General features: G+C 42.0%; 1 protein-coding gene across 3 annotated transcripts in view; it reads left to right on the top strand.

The window, feature by feature from the left end:
- CDK17 (cyclin dependent kinase 17) overlaps window positions 1-16,276 on the top strand; it is a 179,033-nt gene that overhangs the window by 99,853 nt on the left and 62,904 nt on the right. For all 3 annotated transcript variants that reach the window (XM_050935544.1, XM_050935541.1, XM_050935542.1), the window contains one exon: window positions 14,153-14,317. In XM_050935544.1, coding sequence (XP_050791501.1) covers window positions 14,153-14,317 — 165 coding nt within the window. The remainder of the gene's footprint in view (window positions 1-14,152; window positions 14,318-16,276) is intronic.

Below are 16,276 nucleotides of genomic sequence, written 5' to 3'. Positions count from 1 at the left end.
GAATAAACAACTGGTTTTTTTAAGGTGACAAAGAGTCTTGGAACAACATAATTCAGCGTCATACAAGCAATATAATGCAAGACACTCAGTTTAAAATAGTCGAAAGAAATCTTCAGCTATCACAGTCTTAGATTTTTTGCACTGGTAGGGCTTCAGAAGATAAGAAATTAAAGGTTTCATAACGCCAGGCTCTGCATTTGCCTATTTCAATATTATAGTATGGAATGTGCTTACTATTTAGAGTAAAGGCTCTAACAAAATCCTCAGATTGTTACTTCTAAAATATTTTCTTTATCTGTTAATTAGCCAACGAATTGGCTAGGCGTCAGCCCTCAGTATTCTTATAGAGCCTGACGAAAGCTCATCGAAGTCAATGGATGTCCTTTGAATCAGACCCATGACTCATGCATGCGTTTGTTGAGGCAGATTGCCGGATCCTCAATGTTGTCTTTTTCTCTCTACCTTTTCTTACTGTCTTTAGTGTTCAGTCTCCAACCAAAAAAAGAAAGAAGTCTATTATTTCTTTTAATATTTTATTGGAAAAAAATGTATTAGAATAATCAGAGCACAATAGCAATGAAATTCTAACAAATGTAAAACTAAGCACAGCATCTTGAGTGAGGAATAAATGTTTCAGGTGAAAATCAGTTGCAAAAAGCAATGATTGCATGTGAGCTATTGCATTCTTTTTTCATTTGAAAGGTAATTAGAGGTTTCTTTGCTTTTTTTTAACTCTTGTTGAGGCTAAGCCACAAATGCCAAATTCTGACTAGTGATTTTTCTGTGGTCAAAAATCCTTGTCCCTTTTGCAATCATGCCAAGCTTCATGGGTGGTTAGGAACATAGATTATAATAATAATAATAATAGGAGATAGGTATATCTCCTAGAACTGGAAGGGACCTTGAAAGGTCATCTAGTCCAGCCCCCTGCCTTCACTAGCAGGACCAAGTACTGATTTTTGCCCCAGATCCCTAAGTGGTCCCCTCAAGGATTGAACTCACAACCTCACAACCCTGGGTTTAGCAGGCCAGTGCTCAAACCATTGACCTATCCCTCCCCCGTTAAGTAATGTCTGAGAGTTGTTTTGCAATGAGATAAGCAGTGTCAGGTTTTCTTCCCAAAATTAAGGGTTTTTGTAAGGTTTCATTCTTCTCATATTTCTTAGGGTATAAGTAGGACCCTACCAGATTCACAGCTGTGAAAAACATGTCACGGACCTTGGAATCAGGTTTTTTGTGTATTTTTGCCCTACGCTATGCAGATTTCTTGGGGGAGACTAGCGTTTCTCTAACTGGGGGGTCCAGATTCAAAAAGAGGTCATGGGTGGGGGGGTCCTCAAGGTTATTGTACTGGGTCACAGTATTTCCACTCTTTCTTCTACACCGCCTTCAGAGCTGGGTGGCCAGAGAGCGACAGCTGCTGGCCAGGTGCCCAGTTCTGAAGGTAGTCCCCCACCAGCAACAGCACAGAAGTAAAGGTGACAATACTAAACCATGCCATCCTTACTTCAGTGCTACTACTGGTGGTGGCGCTGCCTTCAGAGCTGGGCTCCCGGCCAGCAGCTGCCAGTCTCCGGCCACCCAGCTCTGAAGGCAGCACTGCCACCAGCAGTAAGGGTGGCAATACCACGATCCCCCTTCAGTAACCTTTGGGACTCTCCCACAACTCCCTCTTGGATTAGGCCCCCACAGTTACAACACCCTGAAATTTCAGATTTAAATATCTGAAATCCTGAAATTTACAATTTTTGAAATCCCATGACCATGAAATTGACCAAAATGGACCATGAATTTGGTAGGGCTCTAGGTATAAGATAAGAATAACAAAAAGAAAAGCTAGAAGGATTGGGAGGTACCAAAGGGTGTGTCTGCTGTAGCTAGGACTAGAGGCATGCTTTGCAGCATGGGTAGACAGATGTGCTAGCTCTGCTGGAGTTAGCATGCTAAAAATAGCAACATAGCCTGGGAAGCACAGGTGGCGGCTCAGGCTCGCCATCTGAGTACAAACCCAAGGTCTCTAGGTAGGGCTGTACCAGGTGGAGAGCCTGATCTTCCACCTATGCTACACACAGGCTATGCTGATATTTTTAACCCTCTAACGTGAGCAGAATTAGTGCATATCTGTCTTCCTGCTCTCAGAAGCATGCGTCCAACTGTGGTGTAGACATATCCATAGACAGCACTCTCCCATATTGATATATTGTGGTTGTTATTTCTCTCTCCTGGGAATCCTCTTTTCCATTAGGCTTAGAAATGGCTGGGATTTTCAGCATTTTTCAGGTGTTAAAAACAAATAATAGGTATGTGAGCAGGCCAAAATAAATCAGAGACCAGGGCTGGCATTAGACTCGCTGGAGCCCAGGGCAGAAAGCTAAAGCCTAAGCCCTGCTACCTGGGGCTGAAAGCCGAAGCCTGAGCAATTTAGCTTTCCAGGTCCTCCCTGTGGTGTGGAGCCCCAGGGCAGTTGCCTTACTTCCTACCCTGCTAATGCAGGGCTTGGCTTTTAGTCTACTTGATATGCAGAAAAACAGTTGTTGTGGCACAACTGGGCCATGGGATTTTTATAGCATGTTGGAGGGGCCTCAGAAAGAAGAAGGTTGAGAATCCCTGTGTTAATGGATATGTAATTACACTGAAAGATATATGTGTTTTGAAGTAGATCAGCAATATGCTTTAGTGGCCATTTATTCAAGGAACACTTAATAAACAATGTCACTTTTTTTTTTTGAAAGAACCACCAGTGTGTTCATTAGCTGTAAATATTCAGTGCTATGTAAATTGTACAGATTCTGTTTCATAATAATAATAATAGTTGACATTAGTGAGAATGCAGAAGTGTGAGAACCTCAACAAGATAATCCAAGTAAGATGGGATGGCAACTATATTTATATCCAAGTTAAGGTTCAAGGTGATGGAATCCTATGCTTCTGATACACACCTTTGGGTTCTGAACTTGAAACACTCTTTGAGGAGAAATACTTAGTGGATAAATCAGTTAAGTCTGTGCCATGTGTATCAGCAGTTAAAAAAGCAAATATGTTTAGATTCATTAAAAAGAGAAAAAATATGTAAATATTATCCTAGGTAATATATTTAGGTGTAATGGCCACTTTTCTTTTAACTCTGAAATTCCTTGTCATATGCAAAAAGCACCAGATAGTGTACAACTTACTGTAGTTCTTTTCAGTGTTAAACAGTTCTGCAAAATTTGGCAAATTATCCTCCCCAGAGCCCAGCCATGGCCACCCGGCCCAGACACATATCCCCCTACCGCGCCGAGATCCAGAAGGAAAAACAGCCTGCCGCTGGGTCCCAGGCTTGTGTAGAGTTTCCTGAGTGAGCTGCTGTTTCCTCAGGGCATGCGGGGAACTGCAGCTGCTAGGAACTCTCTACATATCCCCCTCCCCCCTCCCCCCCCGAATTATTTATTTGAACAGGAGAAGAATAAAGGGGATTTGATGAAGTAACCAAAGTAACAGAGAAAATAATGAAAACTGGCCAGCTGCAACTAGGGAGGGACCCATTGTATCCTCTTGGGATAATGCCCCAAAATGAATTGTTAAATTTTGGGAGAGTTTATGCAAATTGACATCATTGATAGATCCCATCACGAGAGTAATCCCATTAATGTAATTGGGACTAATCAGTGTAATCATGTGTAAGTACTTTGCTGAATTGGAGCCATAAAAAGTAACAAAAAGCTAGCAGGAGCAATGATCATCCCTCATTATGGAAATTTTTTTTGTTTCTACTGTACGCTTCCCAGCATGGTGCTGTTTAGAATGTGTCTAAGGCCTTGGCTACACTGGAGAGTTGCAGCACCAGTAGTGGCTTTACAGCGCTGCAGTTCACTCACTGTCCACACTTGCAAGGCACATAGAGCCCTGTATCTCCCTGGCTACAGCGCTGGCTGTACTCCACCTCGGCCTGGGGAATAACGACTATAGCGCTGGTGATGTGGCGCTGCTCCGCCAGTGTGGCCACCAAAAGCGCTGTTATTGGCCTCCAGAGGTATTCGGAGGTATCCCAGAATGCCTGTTCAGCCACTCTGCTCATCAGTTCGAACTCTACTGCCTTGGCCTCAGGTGACCCACCCTTTAAATGCCCCAGGAATTTTAAAAATCCCCTTCCTGTTTGTTCAGCCAGGTGTGGAGTGCAATCAGTGAATCTTTCCAGGTGACCATGCCTCCACGTGCCAAACGAGCCCCAGCATGGAGCAATGGCGAGTTGCTGGACCTCATCAGTGTTTGGCGGGAGGAAGCTTTGCAGTCCCAGCTGCTCTCCAGCCATAGGAATTACGATACCTATGGGCAGATATCAAGGGCCATGCTGGAAAGGGGCCATGAACGGGACGCGCTGCAGTGCAGGGTTAAAGTGAAGGAGCTGCGGAGTGCCTATTAAAGTCCGCGAGGGAAACTGCCACTCCGGCGCTGCCCCCACGACCTGCCATTTTTACAAAGAGCTGGATGCGATACTTGGGGGTGACCCCACCTCCAATCTGAGGACCACGATGGACACTTCAGAGCGGGGGGAGGAGGAGAAGGAGGAGGAAACCGAGAGTGAGGGTACTGGGGTGGGGGGAGACACCCTGGAGGCATGCAGCCAGGAGCTCTTCTCAAGCCAGGAGGAAGGTAGCCAGTTGCAGCAGCCATTATTTGGTGGAGGACAAACAGAGGAGCGGGTTCCTGGTAAGCGGCTTTTATTTTCAGGATGGAAATTTTTTGGGAGAGGAGGGAAAGTTAGGGCTGCATGCATGCATGCCTAGATGTGGAATAGCCCATTGATGTGGTCTATCACGTTGCAGTAATCGGCCTCGGTAATCTCCTCAAAAGTTTCAGCCAGAGCATGGGCAATGTGCTTGCGCAAGTTTATTGAGAGAGCCACTGTGGTCCTTGTCCCAGTCAGGCTAACACGTCCGTGCCACTGTGCTGCGAGGGATGGGGGGACAATTGCAAGACACAGGCAAGCTGCATAGGGGCCAAGGCGGAATCCGCATTGCTGTAGAAGACCCTCCCGCACTTCCCAGGTGAACCGCAGCAGCGAGATATCTTCCAGGATCAAGTCCTGTGGAAAATGTTGAGATAGTGTTCAGTGTAGGTGCCCCCTGCAGCTGTTTGCTTTCCCCAACGCACAGAAACCCCGAGGACAGTAGAGCCCTGAAGCAATCAGTTCCCCTTACTCACCATTTCGGGGCTCCCGTGGGTTATGTGCACTCTCTTTGGGATGGGAAAATTATGCTATTGTGAAGAATGTTACTCCTTAACTGTGTGGGAATAACTGTCTGGTATAAACAAAGCTGCCTCTGTTAAGTGTTGCATTTTTTGCCTTTCCAGAAGCAACCTTGAGATCTCAGCTGCCTGTTTTATCAACAGCCCAAAGACTCCAAAACCTCTGGAAGAAGCCATGAAAAAGTAAAGAAGACATGCTGCAAGCAGTTATGGAGCACTCTGTCACAGAGAATCAAAAAGTGCAGGACTGGAGGGAAAGGCGAAAGCAGGATCCACCAGAAAAACGGAGTGGATGGGAAGAAAAGCACAAAGCAGCCGATAAGCATACTGGCGCACCAAGCGGACTCTATCCAGGTGCTCATAGCCATGCAGGCAGAGCACTACTTCCCCCGCCCCCCTCCCCGTCCCAAAGCTCTTTCCCTTGTGCCCCAATGTCAGCTCAAAACCCCCTTCCCCAGCATCCAGGTTCTTACCACCACCAGCTGCCTCCAACACCTGTACGTTCACCAACCAGCCCTGAGAACTATGACCCTTACCCTCTGCATTCAACCCCCATTACCATGCAGTATAGCCATCCTGAAGTGCAGCAGTCATTGCACAGCTCTCCAGACAGGACATATTCAAACCCGTGACTGTACAGTTCCCCACCCCACCCCCCTGCCCTTTTAGGTTCGCAAAAAGTTGTGTGTCTGTCAGTAAAGTAATTTTCTTTTCAATAAATGAATTCTTGGCTTTGAAAACTGTCTTTATTATTGCAGAAAGTCAGAGATACCTTAGCCCAGAAAAGAAACAGGCACTGCAAATCAGTTTAGGAAACACAGATTCCTACTAACATTGTAACCACTGCACTTCACTCCTGTGCAAGGCACCAAACATTACTGCTGGTTTTCAGCCTCAAATTCCTCCCTCAAGGCATCCCTAATCCTTGCAGCCTCGTGCTGGGCCTCTCTAGTAGCCTTGCTCTCTGGCTGTGCAAATTCAGCCTCCAGGCGTTGAACCTCGGAGGTCCATGCCTGACTGAATCTTTCACCCTTCCCTTCACAAATATTATGGAGGGTACAGCACACGGATATAACCGCAGGGATGCTGCTTTCCCCCAAGTCTAGCTTCCCATACAGAGATTGCCAGCGCCATTTTAAACGGCCAAAAGCACACTCCACAGTCATTCGGCACCAGCTCAGCCTGTAGTTGAACTAGTCCTTGCTTCTGTCAAGCTTCCCTGTGTATGGTTTCATGAGCCACAGCATTAACGGGTAAGTGGGGTCTCCAAGGATCACAATGGGCATTTCGACGTCCCCTACTGTGATCTTCCGGTCTTGGAAAAAAGTCCAGGCCTGCAGCTTCCTGAACAGGCCAGTGTTCCGAAAGATGCGTGCATCATGCACCTTTCTGCGCCAGTCTGTGTTAATGTCAGTGAAACGCCCACAGTGATCCACAAGCGCCTGGAGACCCATGGAGAAATACCCCTTCCGATTAACGTACTCGGATGCTAGGTGGGGTGGTGCCAGAACAGGAATATGCGTCCCATCTATTGCCCCTCCACAGTTAGGGAAACCCATTTGTGCAAAGCCATCCACAATGTCCTGCACGTTCCCCAGAGTCACGGTTCTTCTTAGCAGGATGCGATTAATGGCCCTGCAAACTTGTATCAACACGATTCCAACGGTCGACTTTCCCACTCCAAACTGGTTCCCGACCGATCGGTAGCTGTTTGGAGTTGCCAGCTTCCAGATTGCAATAGTCACCCGCTTCTCCACCGGCACGGCAGCTCTTAATCTCGTGTCCTTGTGCCGCAGGGTGGGGCCGAGCTCAGCACACAGTCCCATGAAAGTGGCTTTTCTCATTCAAAAGTTCTGCAGCCACTGCTCGTCATCCCAGACTTCTATGACAATGTGATCCCACCACTCAGTGCTTGTTTCCCGAGCCCAAAAGCGGCATTCCACGGTGCTGAGCATTTTCATGAATGCCACAAGCAAGTCGTGTCGTACGCGTCACGTGACTCGCTGTCATCGTCGGATTCCTCATCACTTTGGATCCTAAGGAATAGCTCAACTGCCAAACGTGATGTGCTGGCGAGACTCGTCAGCATATTCCTCAGCAGTTTGGGCTCCATTTCCCACAGAAATCATGCTGCACAGAAACCATTGAGAGAGTCAAGATGGCGCCAAATGTGGACGGAAATACAGGTATTGCTGGGATGTGAAGCGATGCATCACAGGGCGATGGGACAGGAAGCAGAATGACCCGCACCCTCCGTCCCCTTCCCACAACCCACCGCGCCAGAATGGGAAGAGGTGCTTTGTGGGATAGCTGCCCATAATGCACCACTCCCAACACCACTGGAAATGCTGCAAATGTGGTCACACTGCAGCGCTGGTAGCTGTAAGTGTGGCCACACTCCAACACTTTCCCTACAGAGCTGTATGAAGACAGCTGTAACTCCCAGTGCTGCACACCTGCAAGTGTAGCCAAACCCTAAGATAAACCATCAGTTTGACCTAAGTGTGCTATGTCTCTTATTTTACCTCTCTGCATAGCTGTCGTCTTGGATGTTTGCAAAGCACTTCTCATTCTTTGTGAGGATAGTTTTGAAATTTCAGTGGCAAACTGTTAAAGGAACAATTGGAAGATAACATCAGTTTAAAGATCAAGAGAGTTGAATTTGATTGAGAGAATTTTAAAGTAAATTGTAATATTAATCTGAGCAGAGATTAGTGATTGGTGAGCCCATGTGCCAGTGCCATAATATATTGCACCAAGAATGAGTACAGTGTCACTTTACTTTTGGAAAGTAGATTTTTTTAAATGGAATTGTAAAATAAAAAAGCACCCTTTTATATTAAAACAGTGCAAAAATGCATTATCCAGGGTACACAATAGCAAGAATTAATAAACAATTTGATATAATAAAGCAAACTTATTTATCAAACACAAATGTGATGAACAAGAAAAAGGATTAAATGCTGTCTGCTGTGCATCACCAGCAAAAGTGCATTGAGATCATGTCTCTCCTCCACACACCTTTAACTTTATTCAGTCAGAAGCCTGGTCTACACTATGCGTTTAAACCGAATTTGGCAGCTTTAAACCGATTTAACCCTGCACTCATCCGCACAACGAGGCCTTTTATATTGATATAAAGGGCTCTTTAAACCGGTTTTTGTACTCCTCCCCGACGAGAGGAGTAGCGCTGAAATCAGTATTGCCATGTTGGATTAGGGTTAGTGTGGTCGCAAATCGATGGTATTGGCCTCCGGGCGGTATCCCACAGTACACTATTGTGACCGCTCTGGAAAGCAGTCTGAACTCAGATGCACAGGCCAGGTAGACCGGAAAAGCCTTGTGAACTTTTGAATTTCATTTCCTGTTTGCCTAGCGTGGAGCTCTGATCAGCACAGGTGGCCATGCAGTCCCAAATCCAAAAAGAGCTCCAGCATGGACCGTACGGGAGATACTGGATCTGATTGCTGTATGGGGAGACCAATCTGTCCTATCAGAGCTCCGTTACAGAAGACGAAATGACAAAGCATTTGAAAAAATCTCCAGGCTATCATAGACAGAGGCCACACCACAATGCTGCGTGACAAGCGTAACGGAAAGCCAAAGAATCAAATGGACGCTCATAGAGGGAGGGAGGGGGTACTGAGGACTCCAGCTATCCCTCAGTACCAGCAGTCTCCGAAAAGCATTTACATTCTTGGCTGAGCTCCCAATGCCTGAAGGGTCAAAAACATTTTCCCGGGTGTTTCAGGGTATATGTCGTTGATTTACACCCTTCCCCCCCCCGAAAGAAAAGGGAAAAAAAAGTTTCTTGACTTTTTTTTCAATGTCACCCTGTGTCTACTGCATGCTGCTGGTAGACGGGGGGCTGCAGCGCTGAACACCAGCATCCCCTTCCCGATGGCAGACGGTACAATATGACTGCTATTCATTGTCATCATCAGCCTGTGAGTGCTCCTGGCTGGCCTCCGTGAGGTCGGCCGGGGGTGCCTGAGTAAAAATGGGAATGACTCCCGGTCATCCCCGGCAGATGGTACAGAACGTCTGGTAACAGTCTTCATTGTATCAGCCTCCCCCTTTCATGTCTAAAGAAAAGATTCTGTACTGCCTGGACTATCATAGCAGCGGGAGGCTGGGCTCCTCTCCCTCGCCACCCTTTTTAATGTCCTGCCTGGACTATCATAGCAGCTGTAGGTTTCCTCCCCCTCATTTTATCTCACTAAAAAGTCAGTGTTTCTTATTCCTGCATTTTTTATTACTTCATCACACAAATGGGGGGACACTGCCACGGTAGCCCAGGAGGGTTGGGGGAGGAGGGAAGCAACAGGTGGGGTAGTTGCAGGGGCACCCCCTAGAATGACATGCAGCTCATCATTTCTACGGGATCTCTGAGGCTCTGACGCGGAGCGGCTGTGCTCTCTGGTTCTCTAGTAGACTTGCCCCATATTCTAGGCAGGACTGACTCTATTTTTAGACAGAACATAAAGAAGAGAATGACCCGGGGAGTCATTCCCATTTTTGTCCATGCGCCCCCGGCCGACCTCAGCGAGGCCAGCCAGGAACACCCATGACAACAGGAGATGGTACAGAATGACTGATAACCGTCATCTCATCGCCAATTTATAATGTCATGGCAGACGGTGCAATAGAGATGGTAACAGTCTCTGCTACATTGCAAAGGCAAATGAATGCTGCGGTATAGCACTGCAGTACCGCGTCTGTCAGCAGCATCCAGTACACATATGGTGACAGTGACAAAAGGTAAAACGGACTGCATGGTTGCCATGCTATGGCGTCTGCCAGGGCAATCCAGGGAAAAAGGGCGTGAAATGATTGTCTGCCGTTGCTTTCACGGAGGAAGGATTGAGTGACGACATTTGCCCAGAATCACCCGCGACACTGTTTTTGCATTGGGATCTCAACCCAGAATTCCAATGGGCGGAGGAGATTGCAGGAACTATGAGATAGCTACAGGATAGCTACCCACAGTGCAACGCTCTGGTAATCGACACTAGCCTCGGTACAGGGACGCACACCGCCGAATTAATGTGCTTAGTGTGGCCGCATGCACTCGACTTTATATAATCTGTTTTACAAAACCGATTTATGTAAAATCAGAATAATCCCGTCGTGTACACATACCCAGAGTTTAAGAATCCTCCAAAAATAACACCCTTAAAGTGAACAGAGATATCACAACCTACAGTATAAAAATGAAGTTTTTTTTATAAGACACGCTGTGGAGTCCAGGGACAGATGGAATTGAATTTTATCTTGAGAAATTAGTTTCCTTAAAGTTCGTATTTTATTAACACAAAATAAATTAAATAGATATTTGTGAACAGCCTTTTGAACTGCATTCCAATAACAGAGCTTCCTTTAGAGTCATCTTTTTAAATATGCCAGCAATTAGAAATATTGTAAGATAGCTTAAAATAATAGACAGAATAGAATAGCATAAAAAAATTGTATCTTGTACATGCACAGCCCAGCATTATGTAAGCTTGTTTAAATGTAATAAAATTACCTTTTTCCAGTCCCCAAAATAATCAATATATTATTTTATTATGAAAGGGGGAAATGGTAGGGCATTTTCTTTTAGGCAGAAATAAAATGAATACTTATTAGTATTAAAAAAAAGATCTTTAAGTGCTATTTATATTATTTTATCTTCAGCACAGATATGCTAATGAATTCAGGTAAGTTTTGCCATCTTAATTTCACTAGCTACGAGCACTTAGGTTAATGCACTGCTGCATGATAAAAATTACTGTTGTTGAATTGTAGAATGGACCAAACATTCTAGGGTAGTACTCATAACAGTATGCGTCTAATGTTTTTGGTGAATTTACTTTTTTATTTATCCAACCTGCTCCTATGCCATTAATCTGTACTGAACCTATTTTTGTCTTTGGATTTTAAGTTTTTTGGCAGGGACCTTTTTGTTCTTTTATTTTTATTATTTTATGTATTTTTTCAGCGGTATAATATCATGTAAATCTATCCAAAGGACAGTCGAAAATTCTGAAATAACCTTATTCATCCATCGTAGAAGTTCATCCCATTAGTGACTATAAAAACACAATCCTTGTTCGTTTGCATAGTCTTCTTTCTGGTCTTCTTTATGCAATACATGGGCCACAAAAAAAAATGTACTTCAGCACTTTATGAAGTTTATGATAAGACAGTACATATAGAAGGAAATGGTTTTCAGCTGTTCACAAAAATTATTAATTTAGATCTATTAAAAGTACCTTTTAAAACTCTATGCACCTGTACAAATAAAATTTGAACAAAAGTATCATATCCTTAATACAAAGGACTTAACAAATCTACTAACAGTATCTAACATTTAAAAACTCACCATAAATAAAACTCATAATCAGTCAGTGTCAGTCTAAATCCTTCAAATCATCCCAGGCAGCAAACTATTATTAAGCTACCATTTGGATTTTCATAGTTAGCTTTATTATTTGTTAAGCAGTGACACTGAGATCAGAATTATACAAGACCCAGATGTCTGGTTCCAGTCTGAGGATTTTACTGTCTAAAAGATGGACAAAAATCAAATAAGAACTTAACAGGAGACTTGGAGGGTGAAGATAAGTTTGATCAATTTTTAAAATAAATTAAGGAAGTGCTGGCATTATAATTATGTGGGTCAACATTTCTAGGACTTGGAAAAGAAGTAGATTTTCAGTATAAATTTGAATGAAAAGGTGGATTGAGTGCCTGTTCCAGGCATTCTGGGTATAAGGAATAACAATGGGAGAAGGTATAAAGATATGAATGAGGGAATTTTGAGCTTTTTGAGGCTGGCATCACTTGTGGATCCAAAGGGTTAATGTAGCATCTAATTAGAAACAAGGATAAAGATTTAGTTGATACAGATATGTGCAGAACCTTGAAGATGAGGACACAGATTGTCACAAACACAAGTAGAGCATATTTGCTTCATTCTCCGACAAGTATCTATTTATGAAAGATGCTAAAAAGGTTTGCAGCACTGCAAGCCTGTCTTTTCACATTCTGTTCACTGTCTAAATTATTTATTTGGACAGTTTTTTCCTCAAACAGCTGACTGGAAGTGATTTTGTGCTTGTATACTATTCCTATGGAAAGTCAACTATTTCTTAATTTCATTTTTTTTTTAAATTTATAAGCACATGCTTGGGCAGTTATGTCCATGTGCTTCTTTCTCTCTCCTATTAAACCTATCATAATCAGATTGCCAAAAGTTTTTACCTCCAAGACACTGATTGAATTTAGTTGCTGGATTTTTGCTGTAATATTATTTTGGTTTGCCTTTGAAACTCTGCTCTCCATAAAATACATACCCATAGCTAAATCCCTTCAGAGAGAGTGTGTGTCTGTGTTTCCCAACAACAAGGTTCTTAGTTCCCTGCAGAAGCTGCATATGAATCAGTTTCTGGCATAATGGAATAACATCGCAGATTGTGCCCTATCCCAGGAGACATGTGTAAACCTTTGTGATGGACATATTTGCCATAGGTGCAGGGAAGAAAGATTTTACAAATTGCACTCAAGCTTCAGTTTCCTATTTGGCAGTACAGTTATCTAATTCCTGAGTGATTATGCTGTGCTAGAGTTCTTTGATCTAATTTGGTCCTGCTAGTAACATACATGTAACTGCAAGAAGAGAACCAGTTAGGGAAAAAGAAAATTGATAGAATCTATAAAGCGACTAACAGTGTACTTAACTCGAGTACATAGGTTCTATTCATCTTCCAACGTATAAGTATGCATTGCTGTGTGCAATATGTTATAAGGAAGCAGCTAATTTTATAAATCTTAGAGTATTTTATATTAGAGGGCAGGAGTGTGCCCTGTGTAGTAAAGATTATATCCATATATGTTTGTTCCATGATTAATGCATTTCTGTATTACTGGGAAAAATTGTTTAAATTGACAATATTTCTTCATTAACTTGCCAAATTAATTGAGTTGTCCGGTGCTGTTATAATCTGTTGTCTGATGATACTGTGAATGACTATTATAAGACATGTAGGAGGGAATAGAGTTGAGGTTGCTGAGGGAACTATAACTCCTCCCTGACTTTTGTCTGATTGCAATATCAAATATAACATTGTTGAAATAATTTTGTACACTTCTTTTCCGTGTATTTTTCAGAGAAAATTAAGGTTGAAAGTATGTGTAAATAATTTAAGGGTAAAAATACTTACAAGAACAGTCCTTTTACTGTGAGTAAAGGCTATATTCGGTTCTGATCTCCTCATCCAAAAAACCAAAATAAGTATGACATTCCTGTTACCTGTTCTGATGTTACAGTGTAAGTGATTAATAGACTTAATTGTCGCATTGCAACTGTGGTCTGAGAGTGGTTTGGTAGACTTTCAGCTAAGGCTTACAGTAAATCCTCAATTTCAAGTCTACTAAGAGGAGAGGGACTGATAAGCCTCTGAAGGTTCGCTGGTGAATTTGCCCCTCATGCAGACTAGAAAATTGCAAGGTTCATGTAAACATGATGGTGAAGATGAAGCCATTGCTAAGTAAGTTTTAAAGGAAATAAATATCTATGCATTCTTTAAATGGTTATCTTCTGGTCTGTAATCTGCTTCTGATCCTTGGGATTTTTGGTTTTATGGTTTTTGTGGTGAGTGTTTTTGTGGAAAACCTACAGTTGTTAGGACCGAACTTCAGATGTTGTGGATCTTCATGCAAGCTCTGGAGTGTTTAACATTTTTTTTGTTTGTAATAGTTTTCCAGTAAGGGAATTCCAATAATATTGTGTTCTCCAACTAGCTTCGATACTGAAAAAGTAAAATATCCAGCGAGTGGAGATTATCTGCATAGTAACAATTTTCTCTTCTTTTTCTTCTGACATGTTCCTGAATCTCTCACTTTTGCATCGGGATGAACATTTGGGCCTTGTGAATTATAGAGCCTATTGTGAAGAATGGCAGGCCTCCGACGTCTCACAGTATGCACTCATTTCTTCACCAATACACAGGATCTTTCAAGAAGCCCCCTTTACGGAGACCACATAGCGTTATAGGAGGCAGCCTTGGCTCTTTCATGGCAATGCCTAGGAATGGAAGCAGATTAGGTAATTTCCTATTTAAGTTAATATGGTTCTTCACAGCAGATACAGTTCTTATACTTTAGTTCTAAAGCTGTTCTGGGAATGCAAAAGTATTGCTAAGGTTGTCATAGAAGCAAAACTTTAAATTGTTGAATGTCTCATTTAAGATTTTAAAGAAGACAATTGAAAAAAAGAGCAAACAAAGTGTTATTTCATGGAAATCACCCACATATCCCTTTAATGATGTGTAACAGTTACAAAACATTATCTATTTTAGTGATGTCTAAGGTACCTATGACCACAGTATTTGAAAACTTACAGGAGGTACATTAATTGAATATCCCAGAAATTATGGGTTCTTTGGCTATTTGAGTTGGAAAAAAATATGTTATGTGTTTAACTTTTAAGAAATCTAAGGAAAGAACTATCAGTTAATTCTTTTAATCATAATCACAGTTTGTGTAAATCTTTTTGTTACGATCTCAGCAGTTTTTGTGATCTTACTCTTTGGGGCAAATAATTATTTTTTAAAAAATTTGTTCAATAGTTTGTTATATTGCTGGCCGTATGCCACCATTAATTTTGCACACTGGCAAAAAAAAGCAAATTGCTATGAGCATTTTGTAATAATTTAAATTATTTTTATTGAGTTCTTGGTACTAGGGCTGTCGATTAATCGCAGTTAACTCACGTGATTAACTAAAAAAACTGTTAATACAATAGAATATTAATTGAAATGTATTAAATATTTTGGATGTTTTTCTACATTTTCAAATATATTGATTTCTATTATAACACATATTTGTAATCAAAAATAAATATAAAGTGAGCACTGAACACTTTTTGTATTCTGTGTTGTAATTGAAATCAATATATTTGAAAATGTAGAAAACATCCAAAACTGTTTAAATAAATAGTATTCTATTATTAAAAGTGCGATTAATTGCTATTAATTTTTTTAATCACTTGACAACCCTGGTTGGTACTAGAAAAAAAGGATCAATTGAGAATTAATGCAAATTTTATGAATTTTTTGCTCTTCTCCTTTCACTTCTGAACCTAGTGCCAAATGAAAGTGGTATTCAGACAGGTTCCTCCAATGCTAGAACTGTGCATTTCTGAGAGAAGAATAGAATCATCTGCATTTTACTGCATTCTGTAATATTAACTGTTCCCTTTCAGCCTTCCCTTTCTGCTCTCTGCCTCTGCCTGCTAACAACACAGTACAGAGTGTTTCTGCCTCTGACTGTGGAACTATGCAGCTGGTGCCATCATAGGGAAGAGTAGGATTTCCCTCCTCTGCACAGTCTGCAGGGACCACCTCTTGATGTAGTCTGAGGGCGTGAAATGCCCATTTTTTTTACATAGCTAGGCTTTGCTTGGGCTGAATGAGGAGCAGCCCCTTGCATCTCATGGGAAGGCAAAGTGTAAATATTTAATTCTATGTAGGTAATTCATTTGTGTAGATAGATGCAAAGAAGTCAACTGGTTTGTCAGATGTAACATTTAAATTCTGTACAATAATAGGATTAAGGTACATTTTTGGATATTGTATTTTTTTTATTGTATTGTAGGTTTTCTCTATACATGAGTTGTGAGGAAATACCTTATTCTTCAGACTTTCACTAAAAATGTTTAACTAAATCATTAGTTGCATAAGAGAAAATACTTCATGAACATTTATCTTAGAATAGCTATTTTCTAGCTGAAAAGTAGTAGTATTGTATTTAGTAGTATTGTGGGGGAATGTGTGTCATTGGCTTTATTTTTGAGGTGGCTGTTAACTTTTCTATATTAAAGTGGAATTCAAAATCTGAGAATCTTAAACTCTGGGCATTATTTTTTGCATTGTGTTGAAGTAAAACTTATCTGTATTTTCATAGCTACAGCATAGTGGATATGACAAGTAGGAGCTAGAAGATGCTGGGTACTAAAATTTTCCTCCAAACTAAGAGCTCTTTAGATCTAACCAGCAGCTACATA

This window comes from Gopherus flavomarginatus, chromosome 1 (assembly GCF_025201925.1).
Source record: "Gopherus flavomarginatus isolate rGopFla2 chromosome 1, rGopFla2.mat.asm, whole genome shotgun sequence".
In the NCBI taxonomy this organism is placed as follows: domain Eukaryota; kingdom Metazoa; phylum Chordata; order Testudines; family Testudinidae; genus Gopherus; species Gopherus flavomarginatus.
The sequence above is the reverse complement of the archived record's forward strand: the minus strand, read 5'-3'. Positions and strand labels throughout refer to the sequence as shown.